General features: G+C 50.3%; 2 protein-coding genes across 7 annotated transcripts in view; one reads left to right on the top strand and one right to left on the bottom strand.

The window, feature by feature from the left end:
- The window catches only part of Kazn (kazrin, periplakin interacting protein), a 981,286-nt gene that overhangs the window by 48,960 nt on the left and 919,220 nt on the right, over positions 1–13,106 (bottom strand). For all 6 annotated transcript variants that reach the window (XM_040757474.1, XM_005081094.4, XM_040757478.1 and 3 more), the window contains one exon: positions 3,170–3,306. In XM_040757474.1, coding sequence (XP_040613408.1) covers positions 3,170–3,306 — 137 coding nt within the window. The remainder of the gene's footprint in view (positions 1–3,169; positions 3,307–13,106) is intronic.
- LOC121144162 (60S ribosomal protein L35a-like) lies at positions 4,430–4,786 on the top strand (the record flags this gene model as incomplete). The annotated part of the gene is made up of 1 exon (XM_040757529.1): positions 4,430–4,786. A coding segment is annotated over one exon (342 nt), but the record flags the coding sequence as incomplete, so codon positions are not given.

Genomic DNA, 13,106 nt, shown 5'->3' with positions numbered 1-13,106 from the left:
TAGAAAGAATCCTGCCTCTGCAAATACCTACAGGTCAGCATAGCCTCAGTTTCCCCATCTGCCCTGGATGCATTGTGGGAAGTCCCCATGTTCTGGAGCTCAGCCCAGAAGCCTCTCACCCCCAAGGATCCCTGCCCATGCCTCCTCTTCCAAAAAGCCTTCCCTAACCACCTGCTTAGGGTGACCACCTAGTGACCTCTCCAGCCAGTACTTACTCATACCTGACACTCAGGCTACCAACAGATCCCTGAGCAGACACAGCCAGGCAAAGCTGTGCTTGTATGATCCTGAGCAGGGCTGACACCACTGCCCCCCCCGCCCCTCCCCCCACCCCCCCCGCCCCCGGAAGCTGGCTGGTGATCCTGAGTTAGGAGAAAGACCCACTAGGTCCTTGGGATCCTCTTCACTTCTGAGTTTTTGCTTACTCTGCTGGTTGTGAGCACAGGAGGACCCTGGGCTAGGTGAAGAGAGTCTTTGAGTGTTTTGAAGAACTGGACCCATGTCCCTACAACACCGTTCCCAGGCAGAGGCCAGCAGGCTCTGCAGCAACAGTCATAGGGTGTCCCGGCCAGGACTGCAGGCTCTGCATGCTTGCCTGTATTTGAACCTCACAGCTTCAAGCAGAGACTCCAATTATTTACTACTGTTTCACAGAGGGGTAAACTGAGGCTCAGAGGAGGAACGCCCCCAGGTCACTGCTGATTACAGAGACAGGAAAGAGACCCATGGAATTCCTTCCCTGCAGATCTGATACTTGATAGGGCCTAGGGGCCATAGGTGGCTGAAACTTACAAGGGCGGGGCAATGCTAGGGCAGTTAAGGCCTTGCAGGCTAGGTCAGGGGCCTGAGGTGAGAGGCTACAGGGGACAAAGTGGGTGGGGAGGTGGTGGTGGCCGAGCATCACCCTGTGTCTAGCTCTGATCTGGCTGCCAGGCCTGCTATGAGGACACCTCCAGCTGGGTCTGTGGACAGTTCTCAGCTGCACTCAGGGGACAGGGCGTGTGTCACTGGCAGTTTTCTGGGATGTTGTAATTCTGAGAATTTTCTGGTCAGGCCAAGGCCTATCTTTGTCAGCAGCTTTGTGCTGAGCCTACCTGCTGCAGCTGGTGTCTGTGGGGGTCCTAGAGCCAGCGGGCCGCGGGAAGTTAAGAGCCTGCAGCCCAGGGACAGGGGAGCCAGAGAGTTCTATTAATAACGTTCATTTGGTTCCTACATAAAAGGCAAATTATGTTTGCCAGAAAAAAAAAAGCAGGAATTCGGTTTTTACATAGTATCTCTAAGTAAGCGGTAGAGTGCCTGCCGACAATCCCCCAGTGAGGGGCGCAGGTCCCAGTTCTGTGGTGGAGGACCTGCCTAGCTCACATAAGGGAGGTTCTGAGCTCATCCCAAACACCACAAAAATAAATAATCTGTCTTGATCGGTCACTAGACCCTTAGGCACAGTGGGTCTGGGCTGCCAATGACACAAGGCCACTCAGATGCTACTCCCCTGGCTTCCCTAACCTGAATGCACACAGGGGGCAGCAGCTGGACACAGAGCAGGCAGGTGGTCCCTGTGCCTGCTGCTTAGAGTCGCTTCACAGACAGGAAGAGATCTGCGTGCCAGGGAAGTGACAGTGAGAGTCACAGGCGATGGCCGCTGCAGGTATGTGACAACCACGTCAATCCCGACCCAGCCCCTGCCATCTGGCTTCTAACTGCAGCTCAGAAGTGGTCTCTCCCTGACATGGTGCGGTCCTCCACCTCTGCCTAATGCAGAGCCACTCAGCCCTCCTGTCCCCAAGGCCGCAGGCCGAACTGTCAGGCATGAATCAGGACGCCTGGCACAGGCTCATTTTTGTGTTTGCTTCCCAGCTGGTGGCTCTTCTTTGGGGAGTGCAACGCCTCCAGGAAGTGGGACCCTCCAGGCGAGCCTCTGAAGGCTGTATCGATGCCTCTGTTGCAGCCATACGACTCTGCTTCCAGGTCAGTCATAGGTGGCACGTCCCCACTGCCATTAACTCCCCCACAGCTCCCCTCCCCCGATGGTTTGAAACCAAAGGCCCAGATAAGTCCTCCCTTCACGTTGTTCCTGCCAGGCACTGGGGGACACAGTGACACACAAGGAACACATGTATGATTAAATGTTTCTACTTTCGGGTCCATGCGTACAACTCAACAGCAGCCCTGCCCACATGGCATGTGGAGGTCGGAAGCCAGTTCTCCCCGCAGATCAGGTGGGTTCCAGAAACTGAACTCAGGTCATGAGGCTTGGCAGTAAGTGCCTTTAACCCGCTGAGCCATCTTGCTGGACCAGTTTTTCTGACCCGTACAATAGTAGGTGAAAACATCTCATGGGGCCTGACTTCCACCTTGGAAGCATCCATACTGTACATTCTATCCAAGTCTTCACTGACCCAAATCCCTCAGTCATGCAATCCACCAACTCCTCCTCATCCTACGGAGCTCAGGGTGGTGAATCTTGACTGTCAACGAGACAGGATCTAGACTCACCTACGAGACGGCTCTCTGGGTGAGCCTGGGAGGGGGTTCCTAGATGGGAATTCCCACCCTGAAGGTGGGCAGCACCAACCTACCGACTAGGACTCCAAACTGAATAAATGGGAGAACATGATGAAGCATCTCTCCCGATTCCTGACTCCGATTCCTGACTCCAGCCGCCTCCTGCCCCCGTCTCTCCTACAAGGATGAATTCTATCTTCTAACCCTGATCCAAAACAAACCCCACCCCCATGAAACGGCTTTTGCCCAGCGTTTTGTCCCAATGAGAAAAGTGTCATATAGAGCCCAACTCATCAGGTTGAGTGCTCAGTGCTCAGTGTTCAGTATCTCAGGCCTCACAACCGCTTTGCATCTTTCACAGAAGGGGAAACTGCAGCTCTAGGGTGAGGTTCAAGGGTACGCTCAGAGGAGCAGGGAACTGAAGTATCTGGGTTCCCAAGTCCACCCTGTCCAGGCCTGTCCACCTAGGGACACAGGGCCCAGGAAGGAGCCGGGCTGGTTTTCTTGGAGGGTCCTAATTGGGACACACAGCAGAGCCCCCAAGGGTGCTCTGGGACTCAAGACAGGGACCATGCTTGGTTAAGAGAGGAGAGGAGGATTGTGTAGTCTGAGCGGGGAGGGCTGGGACAGAGGACAGGAGATGGCAGGGGAGCGGAGAGGCGCTGACCTTGCGGTGCTGTTCATAGTTGCGGATGAAGTCTCGCAGCTGCTCCTCGCGGCTCTCCAGCGTGGCGTATAGCTGCTGCATCTGGCTCACCAAGTCGGTCTTCTCGCCCTTTAAGCGCTTCCGGTCGGCTTTCATGGCTGTGGACAGGGGAGAGCATTAATCAGTTCCTGACACCCTTACCGTTCCTCCAGGTGCCTTTTGCCAGGTGAGAAAATGGGGTTCACCTGATACCCAGTCTCTCCTGGACCCCTGCACCACTGCAGTGTCCCAGAATTGGAACCCAGGCCTGCTGTGTGAACGGCCCCTTTCTCATCTCTCTGATTTGACTACCTACAACGGAAGCTCTACCAGACTGCATGGCTGGCGTCAGGGGCTCATGCGAGGGGAGGTCCCAACCTTGCAGTTGAAATGAGCCCCAGGGTCACCCTCTGCACACACACACACACACACACACACACACACACCACCACCACCACCAATTAAATAAATTTAATTAAAAATTAAAAATAAATTCTCACAACTCAACAATAAAAGGACAACTGTGGAGGCTGGAGAGATGGATGGCTCAGTGGTTAAGAGCACTTGCTGCTCTTGGAGAGGACCAGGGTTCATTTCCCAGCACTCGCCAGGCAGCTCACAACTGCCTCCAATTCCAGTGGCAGGAATTTTGATGCCCTCTTCTGGTCTCTGTGAGCATTGCACTCATGTGTGCGTGCGCACGCGCACACGTGCAACGAGAGAGAGAGAGAGAGAGAGAGGGAGGGAGAGAGAGAGAGAGAGAGAGAGAGAGAGAGAGAGAGAGAGAGAGAGAGAGAGGGAGGGAGGGAGAGAGAGAGAGAGAGAGAGAGAGAGAGAGAGAGAGAGAGAGAGAGAGGGAGAGAGGGAGAGAGAGGGAGAGAGAGAGAGAGAGAGACACGTACACACCTGTGATGGTTGATTTTGATTATCAACGTGACAGGAGTGAGGAATGCCTGGGAGACTAGTGAGCACACACTATGGTGCTTCTATCTTACGATGGCCCCAACGCAATGAAGCTCGCCAACCACGTACGGAAGCCGCAAACACCACAGATCAAAGTAAAACTTTCCTCCTTTAAAATGGTTTCTCTTGGGTTGTATGTCACAAACTCTAACACAGCTCATTTATATATTAAAGAAGAAAACGAGACGATATCCCACTTATAAAAAGAGGTTAAAAAAATCTTTAGCTCTTTCTGCCATCTTGGCGCCTGTGGAGGCCTGCTGGGAACAGGACTTCTAAAAGGCAAATACGTCTGGAAGGCTGTGGTGCAAGGCCACTTTTGCTGGCTATAAGCGAGGCCTCCGGAACCAGAGAGAGCACACGGCTCTTCTTAAAATTGAAGGTGTTTATGCCCGAGATGAAACTGAATTCTACCTGGGCAAGAGATGTGCTTACGTGTATAAAGCAAAAAACAACACAGTGACACCCAGAGGCAAACCAAACAAAACCAGAGCGATCTGGGGGAAAGTAACCCGGGCCCATGGGAACAGTGGCATGGTTCATGCCAAATTCCGAAGCAACCTTCCTGCGAAGGCCATTGGACACAGAATCCGTGTGATGCTGTACCCTTCCAGAATTTAAACTAATGAAACGTAAATAAATAAAAGTGAAAAAAAAATCTTTATATAGCTGCCCAAGAAATGACTGGGAATTGCAGAATGGAATTCAAATTAAAGCCATAAGGAGGACCACTCTACCCTCTGGATGAGCTAAAATTAAACAGACAACAATGAGTGCTGGCTAGACCTGGGAGAAACTGGATGCTTTAGCACATTCTCGCACATGCTGGGCCACACAGAATACAGACTGGCACTTTCTCAAAAGACCAAACATATATTCACCACATGGCCATCACTTTCACTACCAGAAATGCACCAAAGATAAAGAAAATCACCAGGCTGGGGATGGAGCTCAGCTGGCAAAATGATCACCCAGCACACACCAGGTCCACCATGCCCTGCATTTCATGAACCAGACATGGTGGCTGCACATGGTGGTTCATGCCTGCAACCCCAGCACTCAAAGTAGAGCAGGAGAAACAGGAGTTCAAGGTCATCCTCGGCTACTTAGTGAGTTTGGGGGCTAGCCTGATCTAGAAACTTGACCTCAAAATGAGAGAGGAAAGGGGGAGGGGGAGGACCAAAACTAAATGTAAAATTCTATCTAGAGGGGCTGGAGATGACACACCTATGAAGAGCACTCCCGGCTCTTGTGGAAGACTAGAGTTTGGCTCCCAGAATCTATCCTCACAATTACCTGTAATTCCAGCTCCAAGGAACCTGGCGCCCTCTTCTGGCCATCATGGGAACCTGCACTCATGTGAACATACCCACCAACGCACATATATGCTTAAAAAGAAATATTTAAGAGACCTTTGTATATAAGCAAGTGCTAGTCATAATAAGCAAGATCCAAATGTTTAGTCAGGAATGGTGAATGATGGAATGAGATCCATCTACACAGCAAGACTTAACAGTGAAACACTAGGCAAAAGCGGCCGGTGGCAGCCAGTCACTGATAGCTACAGACTGTGAGTTCACTTACGCAAAACGTCCCCAAGAGGAAACCCAGGGAGACAGAAGAGAGAAGCTGATGGAGAAGACAGGGATGTGGCGTGACTACAAAGGGCGGGGCCTTTTCTGGGGTGAAACAATTCCAGTGCCCGGCTGTCCTGCGTTCCAGTTCTGGCTGTGTTAAAAATCACAGCCCCATGAAGTTCAAGCGGGTGAATTGGGACATATGTGAATTCAATTTAAAAACTGATTAAACAAATCAAACCAAACAGGCTGTCACACACTCCAAGGAAAAGGCAAAGCAACGCGACGCCACCCCTCACCACGCTGTGACCTCGGCTGGGCAGCTGGAGCAGCCTGAGAGCAGGCTGGGACCGGAGGACTTCCCCACAGCGCCTAGAGTTCCACGCTAGCCCTTGCATATGACGACAGAGACGGGTTTCTGAGGCCCACCATGGAGGTGGCGGGAGGACGGTGAATGAAGCCCTCGGTTCTGGAAACTTCCAATCTGAGAAGGCCCAGAGTGACCGAGTCTTCTGTCTAGAGGCAAACACCCATGTGTAACTCCAAGGCCTGTTCAGTTCAGCTTATGTCACCCTGCCTCCCTGGTGAGGCTCCCCAGATCTGAGGGGTCTCCTGTGTGGGGGGCAGGAAGTGCTGTCCTGCACACCCTCTCAGTCCTGCAGGCCCAACCTGTGTGCATGAAGAAGTTAGGAAAGGGGGACTGGGAGTCGGGGCAGGCCCAGGAACCTGACCGCCAAAGTAAGCTAATGTGTTCTGGCCCTCTGGCCCTTTGGCCTCTCTCTCCCCCTGGGTACAACAGGTGGGAGATGACACATCTGGAGCCACTGCACACAGAGAGCCCCAGGGAAGCCCATGCAGTGGGGGCTCCAGGGCTGGTCGGCATTCAGACTTCGAGCTTCAGGTGACCCCTGCTGGCTCTGTTCTCCCCACAGCCAGCTTGGCTGCATGGCAGCGGAGGTCACCAGGGCTTCCAGACTTACTGAGCAGAAAGCTTGCGAGGTGGAGCCGAGGACACAGCTGGGCCCTGCCTCCAACACGGTACAGCCGGTTACCGGGGAATCTGGCTTTAAGAAACTCCAGCACCCAGGAAGACAAGACGGTTTAGTAGGCAGGCGCTTGCCACTAAGTCTGAGGACTTGAGCTGGACCCCCTGGGACACACATGGTGGGAGAAAACGGACTCCTGCAAGCTGTCCTCTGATTCCCTGCACACACGCTACAAATCAATAAGTAAAACGACACACAGACAAAGCAAAGAAACTCCAAGATCTGACTAAGTCATCTAGTGCAAGCACCCTCCAGGCAAGCCTGGGCCAGCACCATAGGCATCCCCACCTGCCAATGTCTGGCATTTCAGATGCATTTTTATGGAGGCGGGAGGATAAGAATCCTCCTATCCCACCCCAGAAAGGCCACTCTGGCCATGCAGCCAGGTAGGTCAAAACTGGGGTGCACCAGGGTTGATGGTCTGGCTCATTTAGGTGTGGCTCTGGTAAAAGGCATCGAGCAGGGGGAGTGTCCTTGAGGCCTTGGTTGGCCCTCCCCAACCACTGCCACCTTTGTCCTTTGGTTAGAAACAAACTCTTAGGATTCTGAATTGCCCCGGCAAAAGCTTTATCCAAGCTGGGCATAGTGGCACAGGTATTTAATCCCAGCACGAGGCAGAGGCAGGCAGGATCTCTGTGAGTTCGAGGACAGTCTGGTCTATAGAATGAGTTCTAGGACAGCAAGAGCTACACAGAGAAACCCTGTCTCGAAAAATAACAACAACAAAAAAAACAAAACAAGCTTTTTCCAGTAAGAACCAGCCTTTGCTCTCAGCTGCTTGCAGACCCAGCAGGGTCAGGATGCCTTGAGACAGGACGGCATGCCCCAGTGTTGGAGGGGCTCCCCATCCTGTGCAGCCAAGGCATCCCCAACTCACAGATGTGGGTACCTGTTCTGAGGCACCGCTTCTGGTCCCTGCTGTGGAACACTCCTGTACACTGTACAAATATACACCACTGTGATTGACTTAATAACAAGCTGACTGGCCAATAGCTGAACAGGATACAGTTAGGCCGGAGGGCTAAACTGAGAATGCTGGGAGGAGAAGAGGGTCAGGAGTTACCAGGCAGACACACAGGGAGCAGGAGATGAACGCGCCAAGCTGATAAAGGCGCCATCACGTGGCAGAGCATCAGTAAGGAAAACGGGTTAACTTAAAATGGAAGAGCTTGTTAGCAAATGAGCTGAGCATTTTGTAATTTATATTCGGCCTCCGAGTTGGTTATTTGGGAGTGGGCTGTTGGGACACCATTTATAGGTCCCACCTCACAAATGCTCCTGCAACATCTGGGCCCCGCCCAACTCCAGGCTGTACCCTGCCAGGCTTTGGACCTGGAATCTAAGAAAGCTGGATCTCTGGGGCTGAAGGTCATGTTTATGCCAATCTAACCTACTTGTATGAACTCCTTTTCTATGCCTGTGGTGGGATGCCCCGACAAAAGCAACTTGGGTTGGGTGGTGGTGGCCCATGCCTTTAACCCCAACACTCGGAAGACAGAGGCAGGAGGATCTCAGTGAGTTTGAGGCCAGCCTGATCTACAAAGAGAGCTCCAGGACAACCAGGGATATTACACAGAGAAAACCTTGTCTCAGAAAACAAAAACAAAACAAAAAGCGACTTGAAGGGTTCATTTTAGCTTATGGTGTCAGAGGGATGGAGCCCATCATGGTGGATAGGCATGGAAACAGGCAGAGAAAGCATGGCAGCAGGATCAGGGAGCTCCCATACACAGGAAGTAGAGAGACAGACAGATAGACAGAGCAGGAAGTGGATCAGGGCTGTGAACTCTCAAGGACCATCCCTAGTGATGTACCTCCCTTTCAGCAAGTCTCCAAGTCCCAAAGGTTCCACATCCTCCCTAAACAGTGCCACCAACAGCGGACTGAGTATTCAAATACATGAGTCTATGGGGTCAACTGTAAACACAGACACCAGTGTCGGTCAACACAAGGCTTTCTAAGGCACACATGGACAGACCTAAGACTGTGACACCTTGAATCTGATACCTGCCATATGAGCCCCACTGACAGGAAGGTCCTGGGAGCCCCTGGGATACCAGACCAGTTCCAAGTAGGGAAGCAAGCATGGTACCTGTAAGGATTCAGGCATTATGCTGGCCTGCCCCTGTCACCTGGCAGAATGCACTCAGGGAAGACCCTGATCAGCCCAGGGTTCCATGGGGTTTCCTAGTCTGCACACAGGTGCAAAGGACCCCTTTAAAAGATAGTCCCTTCCTTTCCTGCTGTTCCCCTGGGGCAGACAGGACTTTCCTGTCTCCCTCTTCTCTTCTGTCCTCTCTCTGTCTCTTTCCTTCCCCCTCCCGTCCCCTTTTTAATAAAGCTTCTCATTTAAATCCCATCTGCCTGGCATGTTTGTCCCTCCGCCTCGGTCACCCTGGCTTGCTGTGGAATCCGCCAAGTGGTCCCCATCGAGTTTTATCGTGACAGTATCCACCGAGACAACAGACGGCGGGTGCACGGTCGCCACAGCACATGGCAGGGTGACCAGACCAGGGGCGAGCACTGGTGCTGCTGCTCATCCCAATTAGCATCCCCACCACAGGTGCCCGAGGAATCACCCCGTCTACAAACTGCAGGAGGAGTACACGAAGGGGCATGTCCTACAGATCCAAAGCTGCAGGATCTCCACGGCAATACAGGGCAATAGCAGGATAGCCAAGGGGCGGCCCTGTATCGATGGCAATGCGCACTTGCAAGTAAAGGTAAATGGACGAAAGGACATACTGTGTGCTCCCTGTGTCACACTGCAGCTTCCGTGATGAGATTTCTCTCTTTTTTTCTTCTCTTAATTTTTATTTTATTTTTGGGGGGCGGTGTGGCAAGGGCAGAAGGCGGATCCGAAGGGACGGGAAGATGAATGAGATCAAGAACTGGGAAGGGTAAGGACACGTAGGAAGATTTTTAAACAGGGCTTCTAAGCATCAAGAGACCTGCGATGGCTCACTGTGTGACATCCAAAGTTCTCTTCTCTGGGCCTCAGATCTCCCAACAGCAGCAGGAAGCTGAACTGGAAGGATCCAACACCTCCCATGCTGGTGGGGATTTAGTCAAAGGCCTAAGTCTCCACAGAGCCCCATGCCAGAGCCCTACCCCCACCCCCTGCCTGACTACCCTCCTTTTCCAGAGTTGTGTGGCCCAAGGAAGCCACACCTTAGGCTGTTTCTCTTTGGTCCTTGGCTCAGGAACTCAAGGCCACCATATCCTTGTTGGGACAGAAGACCATCCTCAGGACCCTGCCGAGACCTATCATCAAGAGGGGGTGGGGGGGACCTAGAATCCCGTTCCTAGATTCCAGAGAGTGGCCTTATCCTAATTACATGGGGTACTGTAACATCACACACCCCAACTTTCCATGGTGTAAGGAGAGGTTCTCTGTTCCGGTTGGTCCCGAGGCCCTTGAACCCCAAATAAACACATGGATGCTACGTTAGTAATAAAACTGTTGGCTGGTGTCTTGGGCTTCTTATTGGCTAGCTCTGTCTTTATTATTAACCCATTTTTATTAATCTATGCATTTACACGTGGTCTATCTTACTGGAGAAGAGTCTGGTGTGCAATCTCTTCCGGGGCTCATATGGTGACTCTGTCTGCCTATGTTTCCCAGAATTCTCCTCATCTCCTAGTCTCGACTATTTTCCTGCCTCAGTGGCTATAGGTCAAACAGTGTTTTATTCATCAACCAATAAGAGAAACATATATACAGAAGGACATCCCCCATCACCATGGAAATTCTAAACTCCTGATTCTTACTATATTTAATGTCTTTTTTTTTTTTGCTGTTCTATACTTTTTTTTTTATTAATATTTTTTATTTTCCATTTTAAATTTAGATAAGAAACAAGGTTGCTTCACAAGTCAGTACGAGGTCCCTCTCCCTTTCCCTCCCCTCCTCCCGTGCCCTCCCCGCATCCCCCCCCCCCCGTTATCCCCTCATTCCCCCAGGGAGGGTGAGGCCCTCCACGGGGGTGTCCATAGTCTGTCATTTCATATAGGGCAGGGCCTAGACCCTTTCCCAAGAGTTCAGGGTGAGAGTGCACCTCACATTGTTCTATGGGAGTCCAAAGTCCGTGTGTATACTTGGTATGGGTACTGATCTGCTGCCCAAGGCTCAATAGATTACCTAGGCCTCCTCACTGACACCCAGATTCAGGGGGTCTTGATCAGTCCCATGCTGGATTCCCAGGCTGATGCCTGGGATTCTAGAGTTAACCTTTGTCTGGTCAGCTGTTTCTGGGGGTTAAACCAGCCCAGTCTTAATCCCTTTGATCATCAGTCCTCCCTCTCTGATACTGGCTTTCTTGAGTTCAGCTCAGTACTTAACCAGCCACTAAATGTAGTTTCTGTTTCCCAGACTCTCTGGCCATAGGATTGTAGGCTGGCACTCCCCAGATCTATGTCTAAAATCCATATATGAGAGAGTACATGCCATGTTTCTCTTTTTGTGACTGGGTTACCTCACTCAGGATGGTTTCTTCTAGTGTCATCCATTTGCCTGCGAATCTCATGATTCCGTTATTTTTTTCTGCTGAATAGTACTCCATTGTGTAGATGTACCACATTTTCTCTATCCACTCTTCGGGTGAGGGACATCTAGATTGCTTCCAAGTTCTGGCTATTACAAATAAAGCTGCTATGAACATAGTGGAACAGACATCTTTGTTATATGAATGGGCATCTTTTGGATATATGCCTAAGAGTGCAGTTGCTGGGTCTTGTGGTAGGTTTATTCCCATTTTTCTGAGGAATCTCCATACTGCTTTCCAAAGTGGCTGAACCAGTTGGCACTCCCACCAGCAATGGAGGAGTGTCCCCCTTTCGCCACACCCTCTCCAGCATAAATTGTCATTGGTGTTTTTGATTTTAGCCATTCTGACAGGAGTGAGATGGTATCTCAGAGTTGCTTTGATTTGCATTTCCCGGATGGCTAAGGATGTTGAGCACTTTCTCAAGTGCCTCTCAGCCATTTTAGACTCCTCTATTGAAAACTCTCTATTTAGTTCTGCAGCCCACTTTTTAATAGGGTCCTTTGCTGTTTTGGAGACTTGCTTCTTGAGTTCTTTGTAAATTTTGGAGATCAACCCTCTGTCCGATGTGGGATTAGTGAATATTTTTTCCCATTCTGTGGGCTGCCTTTTTGTCTTGCTGACTGTGTCCTTTGCCTTACAGAAGCTTCTCAGTTTCAGTAGGTCCCATTTATTAATTGTTGATCTTACTGCCTGTGCTACTGGTGTTATGTTCAGGAAGCTGTCTCCTGTACCAATTCGTTCAAGGGTACCACCCACTTTCTCTTCTAAGAGGTTCAGTGTGGCTGGATTTATGTTGAGGTCTTTGATCCATTTGGACTTAAGTTTTGTGCATGGCGATAGACATGGATCGATCTGCATTCTTCTACATGCCAGTCTCCAGTTATGCCAGCACCATTTGTTGAAGATGCTTTCTTTATTCCATTGTATATTTTTAGCTTCTTTGTCAAAGATCAGATGTTCGTACGTGTGTGGGTTAATATCGGGGTTTTCAATTCGATTCCATTGGTCTACCTGTCTATTTTTGTGCCAATACCAAGCTGTTTTCAGGACTATAGCTCTATAATAGAGCTTGAGGTCAGGGATGGTGATGCCTCCGGACGTTGCCTTGTTGAACAGGGTTGTTTTGGCTATCCTGGGTCTTTTGTTTTTCCATACAAAATTGATTATTGTTCTTTCAAGGTCTGTGAAGAACTGTGCTGGGATTTTAATGGGGATTGCATTGAATCTGTAGATTGCTTTTGGCAGGATTGCCATTTTTACTACGTTGATCCTACCTATCCAAGAGCATGGGAGATCTTTCCATTTTCTGAGGGCTTCTTTAATTTCTTTCTTTAAAGATTCAAAGTTCTTACGATACAGGTCTTTCACTTGTTTGGTTAGCGTTACCCCAAGGTATTTTATGTTGTTTGTGGCAATTGTAAAGGGTGATGTTTCTCTGATTTCTCTTTCAGCCCTTTTATCATCTGTATATAGTAGGGCTACTGATTTTCTTGAGTTGATCTTGTAGCCTGCCACTTTGCTGAAGGTGTTAATCAGTTGTAAGAGTTCCCTGGTAGAGTTCTTTGGGTCACTGATGTAAACTATCATATCGTCTGCAAACAGTGAAAGTTTGACCTCTTCCTTCCCAATTTGTATCCCCTTGATCCCCCTTTGTTGTCGTATGGCAATAGCTAGAACTTCAAGTACCATGTTGAAAAGGTATGGAGAGAGTGGACAGCCTTGTTTTGTTCCTGATTTTAGAGGAATTGCGTTGAGTTTCTGTCCATTTAGTTTGATGTTGGCTGTT

This window comes from Mesocricetus auratus, unplaced genomic scaffold (genome assembly GCF_017639785.1).
Source record: "Mesocricetus auratus isolate SY011 unplaced genomic scaffold, BCM_Maur_2.0 Super-Scaffold_100014, whole genome shotgun sequence".
In the NCBI taxonomy this organism is placed as follows: domain Eukaryota; kingdom Metazoa; phylum Chordata; class Mammalia; order Rodentia; family Cricetidae; genus Mesocricetus; species Mesocricetus auratus.
Note: the sequence above shows the minus strand (reverse complement) of the source record. Positions and strands in the feature narration are given on the sequence as shown.